This window comes from Acinonyx jubatus, chromosome B3 (assembly GCF_027475565.1).
Source record: "Acinonyx jubatus isolate Ajub_Pintada_27869175 chromosome B3, VMU_Ajub_asm_v1.0, whole genome shotgun sequence".
Lineage (NCBI taxonomy): Eukaryota > Metazoa > Chordata > Mammalia > Carnivora > Felidae > Acinonyx > Acinonyx jubatus.
In genome coordinates this window covers 130980191-130996182 of record NC_069386.1, presented here as the reverse complement: position 1 = coordinate 130996182, position 15992 = coordinate 130980191, and the positions used below count along the sequence as shown (strand labels likewise).

General features: G+C 49.7%; 2 protein-coding genes across 2 annotated transcripts in view; one reads left to right on the top strand and one right to left on the bottom strand.

Moving 5' to 3' along the window:
• The window catches only part of KCNK13 (potassium two pore domain channel subfamily K member 13), a 106327-nt gene extending 91206 nt beyond the window's left edge, over positions 1-15121 (bottom strand). Inside the window, exon 1 of the mRNA XM_027066403.2 lies at positions 14108-15121. Coding sequence (XP_026922204.1) covers positions 14108-14447 — 340 coding nt within the window. The 5' untranslated portion in view covers positions 14448-15121. The remainder of the gene's footprint in view (positions 1-14107) is intronic.
• On the top strand, positions 65-5551 carry LOC113601366 (60S ribosomal protein L38-like). The gene is made up of 2 exons (XM_053223425.1): positions 65-107; positions 5278-5551. Exons 1-2 carry the CDS (start codon positions 65-67, stop codon positions 5511-5513), a joined length of 279 nt encoding a protein of 92 aa, XP_053079400.1. The 3' UTR covers positions 5514-5551.
• Positions 15122-15992: the final 871 nt, after the last annotated feature.

Genomic DNA, 15992 nt, shown 5'->3' with positions numbered 1-15992 from the left:
CCTAAGACATGTCTTTGTCTCTGCCTCTCCTTTCCTTCATCCTACTACCTGGGGTGTAGATGTGATGGCCAGAGTTCCAGCAGCCACACTGAGCCCCGAGGACGAAGGTAACACCCTAGGGTTAGCTGAGCTGAAGAGGCCTGACCCCCTGATAACACCATACAGCCACGGTGCCAGCCCTGAACTGCCTCCGTGCCGCGCAGACGTCTTTCCCGCATCAAGGGAAACCTCCTGTGCTTTACCACTGTTTTTTGTGTCTTGCAACGTGAGGCTAAACAAAACTCCTAACTGATAAACTCCCTTACTTCCCCGTTGTGTGTGTACTTCAGAAAATGTCTCTTTTTCTCTCTCTCCCTCTCTGAGACTTAGATTTCCCAATTCAAAAGAGAGTTGGGAGAATGAGCGGGCCATCAGCTCTTTCCAAACAGCCCCAAGACCCCACCTTCTCCAGGAAATTTGTCTTAATTGAAGAAACAGTGATGGTGGTTCCTTTCAGGGATCAATTCCCTGAGTTCCGTTTCCATCCGTCATCTCACGACATGCAACACAGCATATCCCTGCGTGGTCAAAGCAGGCCTTGAACACCTTTCTTCTCACAGGTGTTGGGTATTAGGTCACGGGCTGTTCAATGAAAGAAACTAAGTCTAAAAATACAGCAGGCCAAGAAATGGGATAGCATGCTTCCCTACCAAACACCAGAGACAGAACATCTGGAGCAGAAAATATCCACAGCCCAAAATTAATAAAACAGGCCTTAGTGAGGACAATGCTAGGAGTAGCACAAAACTCGGTTTTTAAGTGTTAGGTCCCAAAGAAAGGTTTCAAGATTCTGTTGGGACTGAAAGTGGCTTATAGGAAATACCCAGGGAAATTAAGAAAACAAGAACCCCACAAATGAGTAACACTGGATGAAAAAAACCTACTTTGGGAGAAAAGAGAGAATAGAGTTAGCAACCATCCAAAGCAAAAGCCAGAAAAACAAAACTAAAAAAGTGGGACTGGATGAAACTGTAAACAGCCTGGGCACAGTGAAAGCGACCAGGAAAAGGCAGCCTCCTGGGTGGGAGAAGGGATTTGCGAGTCACAGAGCTGACAAGGGATTAATATCCACAATATATAGGGAATGCATATGACTCAATAGCAAACAAACAATGACAAGAGATTAATATCCGCAATATATAAGGAATGCATATGACTCAACAGCAAACAAGCAAACAATCTGATTTAAAAATGGGCAGAGGAGCTGAACAGACATTTTTCCAAAGACAAACATACGGATGGCCAACAGGTGCATGAACAGGGGCTCCACATCACTGGCCACGGGGAAAATACAAACCGAAACCACAACAAGACATCACCTCATACCCTTTCAGAAGGGCTATTCTCAAAACAAGAAAGAACGACTGGTGGCAAGGACGTGGAGAAAGGGGAACCTCTGTGCACTGCCGGTGGGAATGTGAATCCGTATAGGCAGAATGGAAAACGGAACAACAGAGGTTCTCAAACAATTAGACATCTTGCCTTCACTCTCCGTTTGGAAGCAGAAGCAAGGCTTAAGAATGCGCCATGGTGTCACGTACATGATCATCCAAAGCCTAAAAGGTCCAGAGGCAGGAGAAGAAAGAATTGACTGGACCAAGAGGAAGAGATCGGAAAGTCAGAAAGAGATGCGCGAAGGATCACTAAGGAGAAAAAGATTATGGCGGCGGTGTGCTCTCAGCTATCAGATGCCATGACACAAGGCAGGTTCCCAGGTTTAAAAAAAAAAAAGTAATCTTAAAAAGTGTTTCCAGAGAACAAGGTACCAAAACAGGGAACCTGGGAGACAAGGCGGTTGAGGGACTAGAGCTGAACTCGAGCGCACGAGACTCAACATTCAATATCATTCAGAGAAAAGGGTCTTAATTTTATTTAGAAACATGAAAAATAATGGCAGAAATTGTTTTTACCCCTAGGAAGTTTAGATAAGATTTCATTCTGATCACACTTAAAAATGACGAAAAGAATATGCGGGATGTCTGGGTGGCTTAGTCAGTTAAGCTTCTGACTCTTGATTTTGGCTTAAGTCATGATCTCATCGTTTGTGAGTTGAGCCTTGAACCAGGCTCTGCACTGACAGTGTGGAGTCTGCTTGGGATTCTCTCTCTCTCTTTCAAAAAAAAATATATAAACATTAAAAAGAAAAAAAAAGAATACCCAATCCACTGTAATAGAAAGGTACAGCATTGAAAAGAGAACAGGGGCACCTGCATGGCTCAGTCAGTTAAGCGTCCGACTTCGGCTCAGGTCATGATCTCACGGTTTGTGGGTTCAAACCCCACGTAGGGATCTGTGCTGACAGTGCGGGGCCTGGAGCCTGTTTCAGATTCTGTCTCCCTCTCTATCTGCCCCTCCCCTGCTCACTTTCTCTCTCTCGCTCACTCTCTCTCAAAAATAAACATTAAAAAAAATTAAAACAATAAATAAAAGAGAACAGGGGTGCCTGGGTAGCTTAGTCAGTTAAGTGACCAACTTCAGCTCAGGTTATGATCTCAGAGCTTGTGAGTTTGAGCCCTGCATCAGGTTCCATGCTGGCAGGGGGGGAGCCTACTTGGGATTCTCTCTCTCTCTCTCTCTCTCTCTCTCTCTCTGTCCCTTCTGCATGCGGTGTCTCTCTTTTTCTCTAAGTAAATAAGCTTTAAAAAAAGAGAGAACAGAAAAATAAGAGAAAAAAAGAACAACAAAAAAGGATAGTTACATATGAGACCAAATACTAAATGTGCCAAATTCCCCTGCAAAAAGAAAAATCTAAAACTGGTTAAAAAAAAAAAAAACGTATTAAGTACTTTACTTAAAAATATATTAAAAATCACAACTAAAGAGATGGTCTAAAAGTCAGCAAATATCTGCTAACATAATACAGGAACTTAACCATATCTATGTTTAAAAATAGGTATTAGCATAGAAAGCATGAAGAGCTAAACAAAGATATGAGTAATAACAAAAGTTATGTGAGTGATGACATCAATAATTCTGAATTTATATGCCTGAAACACACACTGAAATGTTATTTTGGGTGTGTTTACTAGGTCTGGAGGGTGTTCGGGGATGATGTTCCCTCCCACTCCGAAATTCTGTAACCTAAGAGCAAAGCCAGCTGAAACACATACAGATACCAGGATACAAAGAAACACTCAAAACAGAAAAGAGAATTCTGGAAAATGCACATTCTCAAATCATTGTGTGATAATTTTAGAAATAAATCAAATCATAATTATATAGTCAACCACACAAAACCATTTAAAAAGCAATCTTTTTGAATAACATTTGAAATGAGTTAGAGCTAAACAAAGAATGGAGAAGAATATTTATCTCAACCACAGAGAGGATCTGACTTGATGAAAAACCATAGAAAAAGTTGCCAGTCAAACTGAGCATACATATTTGGCTATATAAAAATCCTTTCTGCATGCCCCAAATGTAATAGTCAATAAAAAGATAGCAGATCAAGATAAATATTTGGGGCATATATAAATAAATATATACAACAGAGATAAAAACTTGAGGGGTCCCCTCCGATCTCAGGATAGCTCTTAAGATACCGCGGAGAACCCCATGGGCCCCTTGGAACACAGCGTGAAAACCACAGCCTTGTGATGTAAGATCGATGTGATGTAAGATCAATGCCTTGTGATCTTCATCAGATGCTTAACACGAGGGAGACCCAAGACACAGAAAAGCTTGCTGTGAATTGGCCAAGAGCTCACAGGCAGAGTCAGGAAGTGACTCCTGGATCAAATACAGAAGAATTGGAGATGAGAGTCCTGGGGGCAGGAACATTCAAGGCACACTGGTTGTCAAGGTGACGGACTGAACAAGGTCACAAGTTCCAGAGAAGCATGAACTGCAGCAGGAGGTAGAAATCTCCACTTACGTGGACTCCTGGGAGGCACGATGGGCATTACCCAAACCTTTTACCCATGGAACCACAGATATTCTCCCGAGATTCTGCTAGCCAGACCATTTCTGTCTTCCTATATTATCCTAAGTCAACCCAAGGACCATCACAACTGAAGAAAGAGGTCACAGGATCTTTGGCCGGCAATTCTTCCCACAACAAGGGGCCGAAAGAAAGAAATGGCAAAGCAGTAGTGCTTCAAAGTGGAACCTTTGAAGGGAGCCTCCAGACCTCTTCCAGCTGGGCAACTTCAGACGCTACACAGAAGCTCTCTGGGGGCCTCAGCATCATGGTCAATCACATGAGAATATTAATAGCACTCACCCTCCTGGGGCTGTTATAAGAAATAAACATATATAGGGGCGCCTGGGTGGCTCAGCCAGTTGAGCGTCCGACTTCAGCTCAGGTCACGATCTCACAGTTTGTGGGTTCGAGCCCCGCGTCAGGCTCTGTGCTGATGGCTCAGAGCCTGGAACCTGCTTCGGATTCTGTGTCTCCCTCTCTCTGTGTCCCTCCCCCACTCATGCTCTCTCTCTCTCTCTCTCTCAAAAATAAACATTAAAAAAATTTTTTTAAAAAAGAAATAAAACATATATAAAGATGTGTGCTGTGTTTAACCGATGGTAAGCACTCAATACATTTCATAAATCTTATGACACACAAGATTAAAAACCCTGTATCACCCCAAATCCGCCAATTTGAGGATTGTTAAATAAACCATTCTACATCAATCAGAACGCAGGAAATTCTTGAGAAAGTGTATAGTAAATAATGTAAAAGAAAGAAAACAGAATAGTATGTACTTCTAGATTACAACACTTCAGTGTAGACATGAGGATCACAGGAGAATATAACTGCCCCAAGTCCTTTTAGAAATTAGAGGGCACATGATGAAACAGCTAATATGCTAGGCTCACCGTCACTGCTGATCAAGCGTCCTACACAAACAGGTACTCAAGTGAACTGTGAAATCCAGACGTCACTACTGACTAAAAAGGGTTCAGAGCTTCTTGTCTGTCTTGCTTCCAAAGAGAAAGAAGCCAGAACTCACAGATGGCCAAAATTCCACCTGGGAGGCTCAAACTCTTGAGTTAAGCCATCATCAGACCTGCCTGGCCAGGCCAAGGCTGTTTCACAGTGAGAATCCAAATGCCTTTGAGAACACAGGCCCCGCTATCCCCTGATGGCCCACACCCCAAGTGACACTCGTTTTCATTCGTGGCCTGGCCCCTGGGTTCACTGACCACAGGGTTTCCCTTTAAGGAGAGGTGATCAATAGAAGAGATACGGAAGGAAAGTCTCGCTCTTTTCCGTCCTCCCTTCTTGCCACTTGCCACGAGTGTCTCTTGGGCACTGCCTGCCACACGCTCGCAAAGCTGAAGAAATCAAGGACTTTCTGCTCACGGCCGGGCGAAAGGACACCAACTCCGTCAAGATCAAGAAAAATAAGGATAATGTGAAGTTTAAAGCCCGATGCAGCAGATACCTTTACACTTTGGTCATCACAGACAAAGAGAAGGCAGAGAAACTGAAGCAGTCCCTGCCCCCAGGTATGGCAGTAAAGGAGCTGAAATGAACCTGGCACACTGATGTGAACCGAATTCAAGTTTTAAACATTCTTAAAAAAAAAAAAAAAGAAAAACAAGAGAGACGGAGGACAGGAGTGGTGATCAGAGAGTGGGGACAACAGAATTTGAGCACTTAAGCTTCTACGGATGCAGTGGGTATGCTAACGGTGTGACACTTCAGAAAAGTGATTCGATCTAGGAATCCAGATACGCTGAACTGAAGGAGGCGGAAGACTGGAGGGTAAAAGGAGAGCCACTTCGTGATGGAGACACCGCTTGACGAGGCACGTCCCCCGCTGTCCTCAGTGAACTGTGTGCTTCTGGCTACGGTAATGTCCTCCTGTGCAAGCTGAGAGTGTCCCCGTGTGTAAAGTCACTAATGCACGGCGACCACAGTCTTGCCCTGCTCTTCTCGCCAGCCGCCTAAGGGATGGGATGCTGCTCGCTGGGCCGGCCCCCGGGCCATGTCTCCCTGTGGCGAGACCCGGTAACAGGCTGAATGAGAAAAAGCTACAACACGTTGGAGAGGTGAAGTCACTTGTGATGACAGAGAACAGAGAGAGATGGAGGAGGGGTGTACGGGGGGGGGGGGGGCAGGCCGGCTGAGAGAATCCGAGATAAGACGCCGCAGAACTCCTGTGACATATGGGAGACTATGAGAGAAGAGAAAGAACATTCCTCTGTTATAAGTACTGTTTTTTTAAATTTATGTTTATTTCTTTTTGAGAGACAGAGAGAGACAGAGCACAAGAAGGGGAGGGGCAGAGAGAGAAGGAGACACAGAATCCGAAGCAGGCTCCGGGCTCCGAGCTGTCAGCACAGAGCCCGACGCGGGGCTCGAACCCACAGACCGTGAGATCATGATCTGAGCCGAAGTCGGACACTTAATGGACTAAGCCACCCAGGCGCCCCAAACACTCCTCTGTTATGAATGGGAGACTCTAAGATTCTTTGGAGAGGGGCGCCTGGGTGGCTCAGTCGGTTAAATGTCCGACTTTGGCTCAGGTCATGATCTCAGGGTTTGTGAGCTCGAGCCCCGCGTTGGGCTCTCAGTGCAGAGCTCACTTCAGATCCTTCTTCAGAGCCAGCTTCAGACGCTCCGTCCCCTTCTCTCCTACCCCTCCCCCACTTGTGGGTGGGTGTGTGCCAGGGTGTGCGTGCACACGCATGCATGCATCCGTGCTCACTCGCTCGCTCTCAAAAGTAAACACTTTTTTAAAAAAAGATTCTTTGGAGATATGCAAGCAAAAACTGAATTTACTTTCTCATTACTTTGGGCTAATTGACCATGCTTCTTTGAATGGCACACCACCCTTGGGGCCCCAAGGGGCGCAAGAATTATTCGGGTTACATTCACGCCAGATCTGTCTGTCTCTTCTGGAGAAAACTATGGGGGGGGGGGTAGTGGCGGGGAAAGAACAGGATGGCATCCAGGACAAAAGATGGAGAAGGCACCATGCTCCATAGGAGAAGAATTTGGTGAAACCAGCTGAGATTAGCCCGTCTGTGGACGAGCCAGCGTGTGCACAGGGGAGACTGAGAGGGTTGTCCTGCAACAGAGCTCCCATTCCAAGATCCTGAAGTTTTCCAAGAAGGAAACAAATAACTGAAACAGCCCAGCGTTCGCAGGACAGACAGCGTTCACAGGTGAGCTTCTTCATGAAGTTTTAGAAGCTAGCTCCCCAGAGAGATGATCCTCTCATCAATCCTGGGTGACTGCAATCGCCTAAGCCACGCCCCCCGCTCCCTCTTTCCCTGTCACCAGGCACCACCACTCCTTAAACAAGGTGTCACCATGCACCGTCACTGTTCAATGGGACAGTACAGTAAAACACTTTGAAAGCTACTGCTATGGCGTGGGGTGGGGAGCACTTGGGAAAGTACTGAACAGAAACTAGCCCTCTTATACGATCTGGATGGAAAGGTATTTTCTAAGCACAACCACAATGGAAGACACCGCAAGGAAGTATAAAACTGCACAGAAATTAAAAGTTTCTAAATCTAATAGATGCTGAACAGAAAACAGAAGTGGGTGGAAAGTATGGCACAAACACCACAAAGGGCCCAAATCCTAAAAATCTAAAGCACACATATACGATGATTAACATGACACCACCCCCCTTGTTCCCGATGGCAACACAGGGGAAGAATTCGCTGGCTCATTCAGGGAAGATGAACTATAAGTGTTTTTAATAAGCACTTAAAACTAATCATCTTTAGTGTACAAAGAAACTCTATGAGATTCATTTTTACCAAATTACAATAATATGCTCAAGTCATATGGGAAAAAATGGCTATGTGGAAAATAATCAGATACAAAATATGATCTATTTCCGTGACCTTAAGACGTACCTTTCCCCAACATTTTGATTTTTTACTGTTTTTGTTTTGTTTTTTTGAAGTTTATTTATTTTGAAGGAGAGAGACAAAGAGCGAGTGGGGGAGGGGCAGAGATAGGGAGAGAGAGAATCCTAAACAGGCTCCATGCTCCGCACAGAGCCTGACACGGGGCTCAATCCCACAACCCTGGGATCACGACCTGAGCTGAAATCAAGAGTCAGACACCTAACCAACGGAGCCACCCAGGTGCCCCTCCCCAACGTTTTAATGTTGATTTATTTTTGAGGCTGGGGGGTGGGGGTGGGGAGGGACAGAGAGAGGGGGACAGAGGATCCAAAGCAGGTTCTGTGCCGACAGCAGAGAGCCTGACGCTGGGCTCAATCCCGAGATCACGACCTGAGCCGAAGTCAGATGCTTAACTGACTGAGCCACCAGAGCAGCAAGGATTCCCGGAGGGAAGTGTCAGTCTTCAACCGTATGCCCACTCCCATCAAACGGGCCTCAAGTGCTCCCTGTACCGCCTACATCACAGCCATCTGGGGAAGTTTCTTAAAATGCAGACCCACTGCATGAGCAGCTCCGAGAGAGGGGCCCAAACACCTACATTTTAACATGCACCATACTCCCCTCACGTGAGTTCTTGTAGACAGCAAAGCTTGGGAACTGCCAGTAGAGAATTCTAAACGTCATTACTGGACCACACCACGGGGAGTTGCTGTGCCTGCCTTGCGTGGCTTCTGAGTTTGGCAGAAGGGCTTTTGCTGAATTGCACTTTGCCTTGAGGGGTCCTATGCCACGCAGGAGCACACACTTCTCTTTCCTATTTACAGGCTAAAAGCTGTAGAGAGGATGACTCATCACAATACCTACTCCCATTCATGACCATCTGCGAGAAAAATTTCATTCGCGGCTAAAAAAAAGTTGGGTGTTTTCCAAACAGCCAGCCTGGAGAAGAGGAACCATTTAACGGTTGTCTTTGTCTCTTTATTTTGACAACTGGAAGCTCAGAGCCAAACGTGGGGCTCACTTCTGGCAATTACGCAGGTCCTTTTGACCTAAACCTCTGTGTATTAACAATACGGCTCAGCTCGACTCTCCCACTCACGTGTTCTCATCTCCCCAGTGTCTTAAATCCACCACCCTCCATTGCTAGTGCGCTGTACGTATGGATGGGTGGTAGGCATCTGAGCCGTCCACCAATATCAAGTCCTACCCACTGCTGGACTCAGGGGAGTAGTGTGGTTCCCCAGGTCCTTGAAGTTGGGTGTGGCCCTGTGATTTGATTTGGTCAATGAAATGTGTGTGGAGGGGACTTGTGTCACTTCCAGGTGGTGGCCACTGAGTTGCTGGTACTCCACACTTCAGCCTTTCCTTCCCCTTCCTGGGCAGTCCTGCAAGCGTGAGCTAATGAAGAAGAGTCACGACATAAAAGAAACCTGGACCACGGGGCCCACAGAGGACCACTCTGGGCAGTCACCACACCCCAGGGAGCCTGGTGAGAGTAAGAAGTAAACTCCCGTTGTGCTAAGTTGCTGAGATTTGGGGATAACCTAAAACCTAAGCCTACCCCGACCATATCATAGGCAAATGACCTCAAGTCCTTTCTGGAGAGAAGCTGAGTTATAAATACACAGCAAATATAGACACAAACTCCTAACAAAAGCCTGTTCGAGAGAAAAGATATTTATAGAAGATTATGTTGAGGATACACGGTCACCCTACTTCTCTGAGTACTTCGGATTCGTTCTTGTTTCAATCTGATCACCAGCCTCTTTCAGAATCAACATCCCCGAGTTGTGTTTTCATAGTCTGCTCTTTTTAAACATACATACATAATATTTACCTATTCATTTAAGTGTATAATCCAATGGCATTAAATACATTCACTCTGTTGTTTAGCCATCATGGTCCCCAACAGAAAGGCCCTCTCCATAAAAAACCCTTCCCTTCTTCCCCCAGCCTCTGGTAACTTCTATCCTACCTTCCATTCCTATGGAATTTCCCTACTCCAGGTACCTCATATGAGTGGAATTATATAATATGTGTCCGTCTGTGTCTGGCTTATTTCACTAAGTATAATGTTTTCAAGGTCCACCTGTGTTGTAGCATACATCAAAATTCCATTCCTTTGCCTGGCTGAATAGTATTCCATCGTGTGTTCCTACCGCATTGTGTTTATCCATTCATCTGTTGACAAACACTTGGGTTGTTTCCACCCTTTGGCTATAATAAATAATTCTTTTTCAAAAATTTTTTTAACGTTTATTTATTTTTGAGACAGAGAGAGACAGAGCATGAACGGGGGAGGGGCAGAGAGAGGGAGACACAGAATCTGAAACAGGCTCCAGGCTCTGAGCTGTCAGCACAGAGCCTGACGCGGGGCTCGAACTCACATACCGCGAGATCGTGACCTGGCTGAAGTCGGACGCTTAACCGACTGCGCCACCCAGGCGCCCCTGCTCTGACTTTTAAATCAAAGGTCTCAGACAATCGGTGCATGAAATCCTCTGTTGCATTTTCAGGAAAACGTTGCTTGCTTGTGAACATCACCCACTATCCATGCAATGTTGCCTATATAAAATCCCCAGGGGAAACATTTTTGAGGATTAGGTGTTGGGATAAGGTTGATGCTTCCTGTTTTCTGATAATAAGAATTCCAGAATGGATCATGATGCCGCCGGGGAGCTTACAGCCAGATTTCAAACTTGAACAGTCACTGTTGATGCCCCGACCACACCTCTTGGGACCCCCTTTACCACTTCTGGGCACTCAGGCCTGACTTCAAATGGGCAGCGCCTGTATCTTTGTCAGAGGACTGCCCTTGGGCCGCCCACGAAGAAAAAAAAAAAAAAGGCCAAGAGTACAGGTTTTCCCCATTATCTGTAAGTCTGCCTTATGCCGCTTTGCTTTTATGAAAGCCCTACGTTAGTACTTGTCATTGCTAACTGAAAGAAACCAGAGGGTTTTTACTTTAGGAAATGCTAATTGTTTCATCTTTTTACACCAGTTCAGTAAAAAAAAAAAACATCAAAAAAAAAAAAAAAAAGCAAAAACCGCTCCACTTTGGGATGGTGGGGGAAATCCCTACCTGGGAATTATTCTTGTGCGCTCCCTGCTCTCCAAGCCACTTTAACCAATTCCCGACAGGTGTGGGTACAGAGATACCCTGGTACCCTTACCTAGGGTCATTCTGGGCCACGAGCTTTGCATTGTTTCAAGCTTCCACCTGGGATTGAGTGTCGGTAGCCAACTACAGTTCCTGCCCTAACAGCAGACCCCACGGTGACTTACTTCCCTTTCTGGGTCACTTCCTCCTTCACCTGCCTGTGTCCCCTGCACCTGCCGATCCTCTCAAATTCTTGACTCAGTGTCTGCTTCTGAAAGGAACCTACATGAAGACAAAGCTCCCCTGTAGCAACTTTCCTAGATCCATTTGCTTTCCATATTTCTGTTCTTCTTTACCCTGGTTCTGAAGTTTTATTTACATTTTTTAAAAATTCTTCCACTGTATGCTTTCTTGCATACTTCAAAGTCTTTGCAGAATAAAGCATGGTGGAACTATTTTAGACCAAGAAAACAAACAAACAAACCCCCCCCCAAAAACCCCATCATGTAATGTTACACTTAAATACAAGATAAAAGATTTACTGAATAGGATCCCAATTTTAAAAAATACCTATGTACATATGTGTATGCACGGGACAAACGAAAAGCAAGAAACGCGCCAGTTAACAATGATTAACTTGGGGTGATGTCACTGCAGATGGTTTCACTTTTTTTCTTCTTTATGTTACAAGGAATGTGAAGACTCCTTGTCTGTAAAACGAGGACATAGTCATACCTGCCTCATGGAATTGTGTCGATCGAAATTGAGCGTAAGTGTAATGCAGTAATTAGCTGTATCACATATTTACATAATAATCACAGTATGTGCCTAATATGTACCCTAATAAAGGGTAGCAGGTGCCGTAATTACGAAAGCAATTAATGAAACAATCTAAGAGGAAATGTTAGAATTGAGAAAGTAAAAAAAAAAAAACCCCATACTTCAGGCTTTGTAAAGAACATTCGCTTACATGAGCTCATTCTCCCTTAAGAACCCTTGCAGGAGGATCAGGGTTAGGGAGAGGGAGTGGGCAGGAGACGGAAACTAATATTTACTCAATGGCTAACATGTGCCAATGCCAAGGTGGCCACTTTGTAGATGTCTCAGGTGAGAAGCATGGGGCTCAGAATGGGTAAGAAACTTGCCCAAGAGGCGGGACCCATGGCTCCAACTCCAGACTCCTGGTCCAGTTTTCCTTCTGCTCCAACAGGCTCCATTGTGTCATTGCCCCTCAAGAGCCTGTGTCCGTACCTGCCCACCTGTCCGTGACATTCTCAGTTTCGAAGGCACCAACGTTCACCAGTCTATACATACAAGTTGCTCCTTCCTATCTCTATGTCCCCGGGGAGCGCCAAGGGGTGGCTTGTGGTGTGTGGGGTGGATTTAGCTCCCCAATCTCTCCCCAAGCCATCCCAAATGAATAGTCAGTCTGAATAAAAACACCGCACTAGCTATGCGGACACAGAGTCAAGGTCAGCTCCACAGTAATACTTCTCGGCCGGGTTGTTCACCCCAAGTCCTCTCTACGCAGAAATTCTGGAACCACCTTCAGAGACAAAGGAGTTGACACACTGGGGGATTTAGGGAATTCTGCGACGAGAGCCCGGCAGAGATTGTGGGCTGGGACAGAGAGCCGTGATGACTTGTACTCTCTATCCGCCCCCCCACCCCCCGCCCTGGGGGCACGTGTTTTAATCATCACAGAGAATGCTACCAGAGTTATGTCTTGCTACCCTGTAGCTGTTGTGTCATACGTCCTTGCTGATGGGCAGGGGCCCGGTGTGGAAGGGGCCTGGGATTATGAGCGGGACAGTGTAGCACAAAGTGCTTCAGAGAGAGCCCGTGTGTCCCTCACCCTGCCAATCCTCCCCGGCCTGCCTCCTACTCCCCAGCTGAAACCCTGGGCTTTTCTAGACTAACCCTGGGAAATCTTTCTGGACTAATCAGGGCTGAGGCTGATCTGTTATACTTTGTGCTCCCGCTCCTGGCAGAACATCGACCTAAGACAACCATGCGTGGGAGCTCCCAGCAAGTTTGCCTTACTTATCAGCCCGCCTCACTGACAAGCTCTCCTCCCCGGCACAGGGTCCAGAGCCACAGAGCACTCGATGCACCCTGCTGCTGTTCCCCAGGTTCTGGCGGCTACCACCTTTGCGGGTCATTTTTCAAAGCCCCTCATCCGCTTCAGCTCCCTCCTTTCCTCAGAATTTCGATACTATCTTCCCCAACCCCCTTCGCGCTCGATTATGCTTCAAAGGTGAACAGTCTTCAGAGATGCGGTACAAAGACGCCCAACGTTTTCCTTCTGCTGAGAATAAAGGCATAACCGACCATAGCCCTGTCACGCTCTTGCTCAAAAACTCTCAATGGCTCCCAATTGCCTCTAGATAAGTTCTAGCTCCTCAGTTTGGCAGTAAAGGTCCCCCTTCATGCCTGTAGCCAGGAGACCTTCCTTCCACTGCTCCATATAGATCAGGTAGCTCGTGGGGCAACCCCCGAATGCAATTCTCTTCTCCTCTATTGTGCAAAAACGCTTCAGTCTCCAAACCATACCTAACACTAACTGGTTCAACCCGAAGGTCACCCCGCCCCCTTCCTTCCCATCCTCATTAGCACTTTTGCCTCCCTGGTTCCCATTTGGTAGTCAGTCCCATTCTTCTCTCTGTGAGTGTGAAGCCACGGACATCTTTTTAATTTCGTGCCCCCCCCCCCCCCAACTAACCCTTGCCTCACGCAGAGTCCTAAGGCAATACATGTTGCTAGGTTCCTGTTCCGATTTGTAAGCTTTCCCCCTAAAGTCACAGGGACTCAAGCTCGGTTTCCTCACCTAGGCTGAAAACCCTTCAGAGCAATTCAAGAATCATTCAACCTCCCCCACCCCGCGAACTGTGCTAACAAGCAGGCCCCGACTCAGGAGGTCTGGGGAGGGGCTGAGACCGCATTTCTAACCATCTCCCAGGTGATGCGGCTGCAGGTGCTCTGGGGAGCACATTCGGAGAAGCGGGGAGGCAACACCACCTGTTGATCAGGCAACAGCTCACATCTGTGCAGCCGGGCTGAGCGCGGAGGCGGAAGACGCCAAGACCGCGAAGCGGCCAGCCGGGAAAATGCCAGCGGGGCCGGCCGCCCCTCCGCCCCCCAGCGACGCCCACTTACCTATGGTGGACACGACGGTGCCCACGAAGTAGAAGGCGCCGGTGAAGTCCCAGCGCGGCCGGGCGCTGTCCACGCGGATGCCGGCCTCGGTGGCCTCCTCGTAGTGGCGGAGGAAGCCGCGCAGCTCCTCGCGGCTCAGGTTGTGGCGGCGGCTGAAGTTGGCCAGGCGCTCCTCCCAGCGCTGCTTGGCCTGGCGCTCGTGCGCCAGCTCCAGCGCCGAGAAGACGGCGGCGCCGCCCAGCAGGTAGAGCACGATGAGCGCGGCGAGCAGCAGGAAGCGCGCGTTGTCCTCGTTCAGGTGGCCCGGGCCGCAGCTGCAGCCGCAACCCCGGCCGGCCATGGCCGGGCCCCCGGGGGCAGTCCCGCGCTGGGCGGCCGTGGCCGCGAGCCGACTCTCGCCCGGGCCGCCCGGGAGCTCGCGGCTCAGCCCGCCCCCGGACGCCCGACGGCCGGCTCGCCCATGACCGCTGGGCGCTCCCCCAGGCCGCGCGGCTCCCCAGGCCGCCGCCTCGTCGGCCGCTGCTGCTGCACCAGCTCCCCACGTCCGCCTCGACTCCTGGTTTCAAATCCGCTTTGTCGCCTCCGTCCCCACACGCCTTGGAGTTCTAAACGCTCAAGGTCCGAGTGACCCGGGGCACAGTCCGCTTCTTCTTGGCACGAGGACGCGGGCGCTGTTTCCACCCGACGCGCGCCCAGCTCGGCTTGGATTGGGGAGGGGGCGTGGCGCGTCCTCAGCGCAAGTTGGGGCGGACTTGCATTTCTCCCGAGGCGAAGGTCTCGGGGCCGGCGGTCTCCGTCGCTTCAACCATCGCTTCTCAAGCCGCCGACGGCCAGGGCGCGGGGTGTCAGTGTGCCGGCGCCGGTGGTGCCTCCCCAGATGGATCCGTGGTGCTGCGTGCCAGTCGCTGCGTGGCGCGGGGACTCAGGCCTCTGGGTAGTTACCCACCGGCCGCCGGGGCTTAGAGACCGGAGCAGGTTCCCGGCGGGCGCACCCCCAGGGACTGCGCGGAGCGGGGTCCACGGGTTCCTACGCCGCGCCGGGCCCCCACGCTGCGCGGCATCCGGCCGGCGGACGGGCTGGAGGAGGAGATCAGAAAGGGAGGTTGGAATGAGCGGACCAGGGAAGTTAGGGGCATCTCCCCCGGGCAGCCTCCCTCTCCTTGCCCGAGCCATGCGCCCTTGGGTCCGGCGCGGGGGCGTCTTCCGATCCTACGTGTCCGCTTCGCCGGTGTGAAGCGCGCGTCCCTAGCCAGCCTCAGCTCCCGGAGAGGGGGCCGAGGACCGGGGGCTGGAGAGTTCCATCCTCTCCATCCGGCCTTGGCCGCCTCAGTGAGCGCCAGAGATTTTGTGCTGCCGGGGCGCAGCGCAGAGCGTTCTCCCCCCACCCCATGCAGAGCAGCGGCGAGGCTCCCCAGCAAACGGGCCAGGGGCTCCCTCCCCGAGACCTCGCCTTTCAGGGGACGCCGGCGCAGCCTCTGCGCTGGACTCTCACCTCCCAGGGAGAGCCCCCTCCGCGCCGCTCTGTCGGGACTGTCCTCAGGTCCCCTCTTCGGCGCGGCTCTGCTCTGCAGAACGGCGCTGGGAGCAGAGGTCCACGCCGGGCACTGCCCTGCCTGGCTGGCTCGCTCCGACGCTGCAACAGGTGGAGCCACGCGGCTGCGGGCGGCAGCGTCTCCACCCCGGCCTCCGCCTCGCGGCCGCGCCGGGCCTCTCCCTTCCCTGGTCTCCGACCGCAGGTGCGGGCTCTGGGCGGGCCCACCCACCCGGGGGCTGCAGCGCTCCCACCCCGGGCGCGCAGATCCGGGGAGTGGGTGCTGAAGAGGTACGTTGGGTGCTTTGCGAGCTTGAGTGGGCCCCTTTTGGGCCAGAAGGGGGCGCTCCGTCT

Bases quoted from the DNA above. Each gene is read 5' to 3' on its own strand.
- LOC113601366 (XM_053223425.1), top strand. From the start codon at position 65: ATGGCCAGAGTTCCAGCAGCCACACTGAGCCCCGAGGACGAAG. The intron at 108-5,277 runs GTAACACCCTAG...ACTTGCCACGAG, and splicing joins ACTGAGCCCCGAGGACGAAG to TGTCTCTTGGGCACTGCCTG.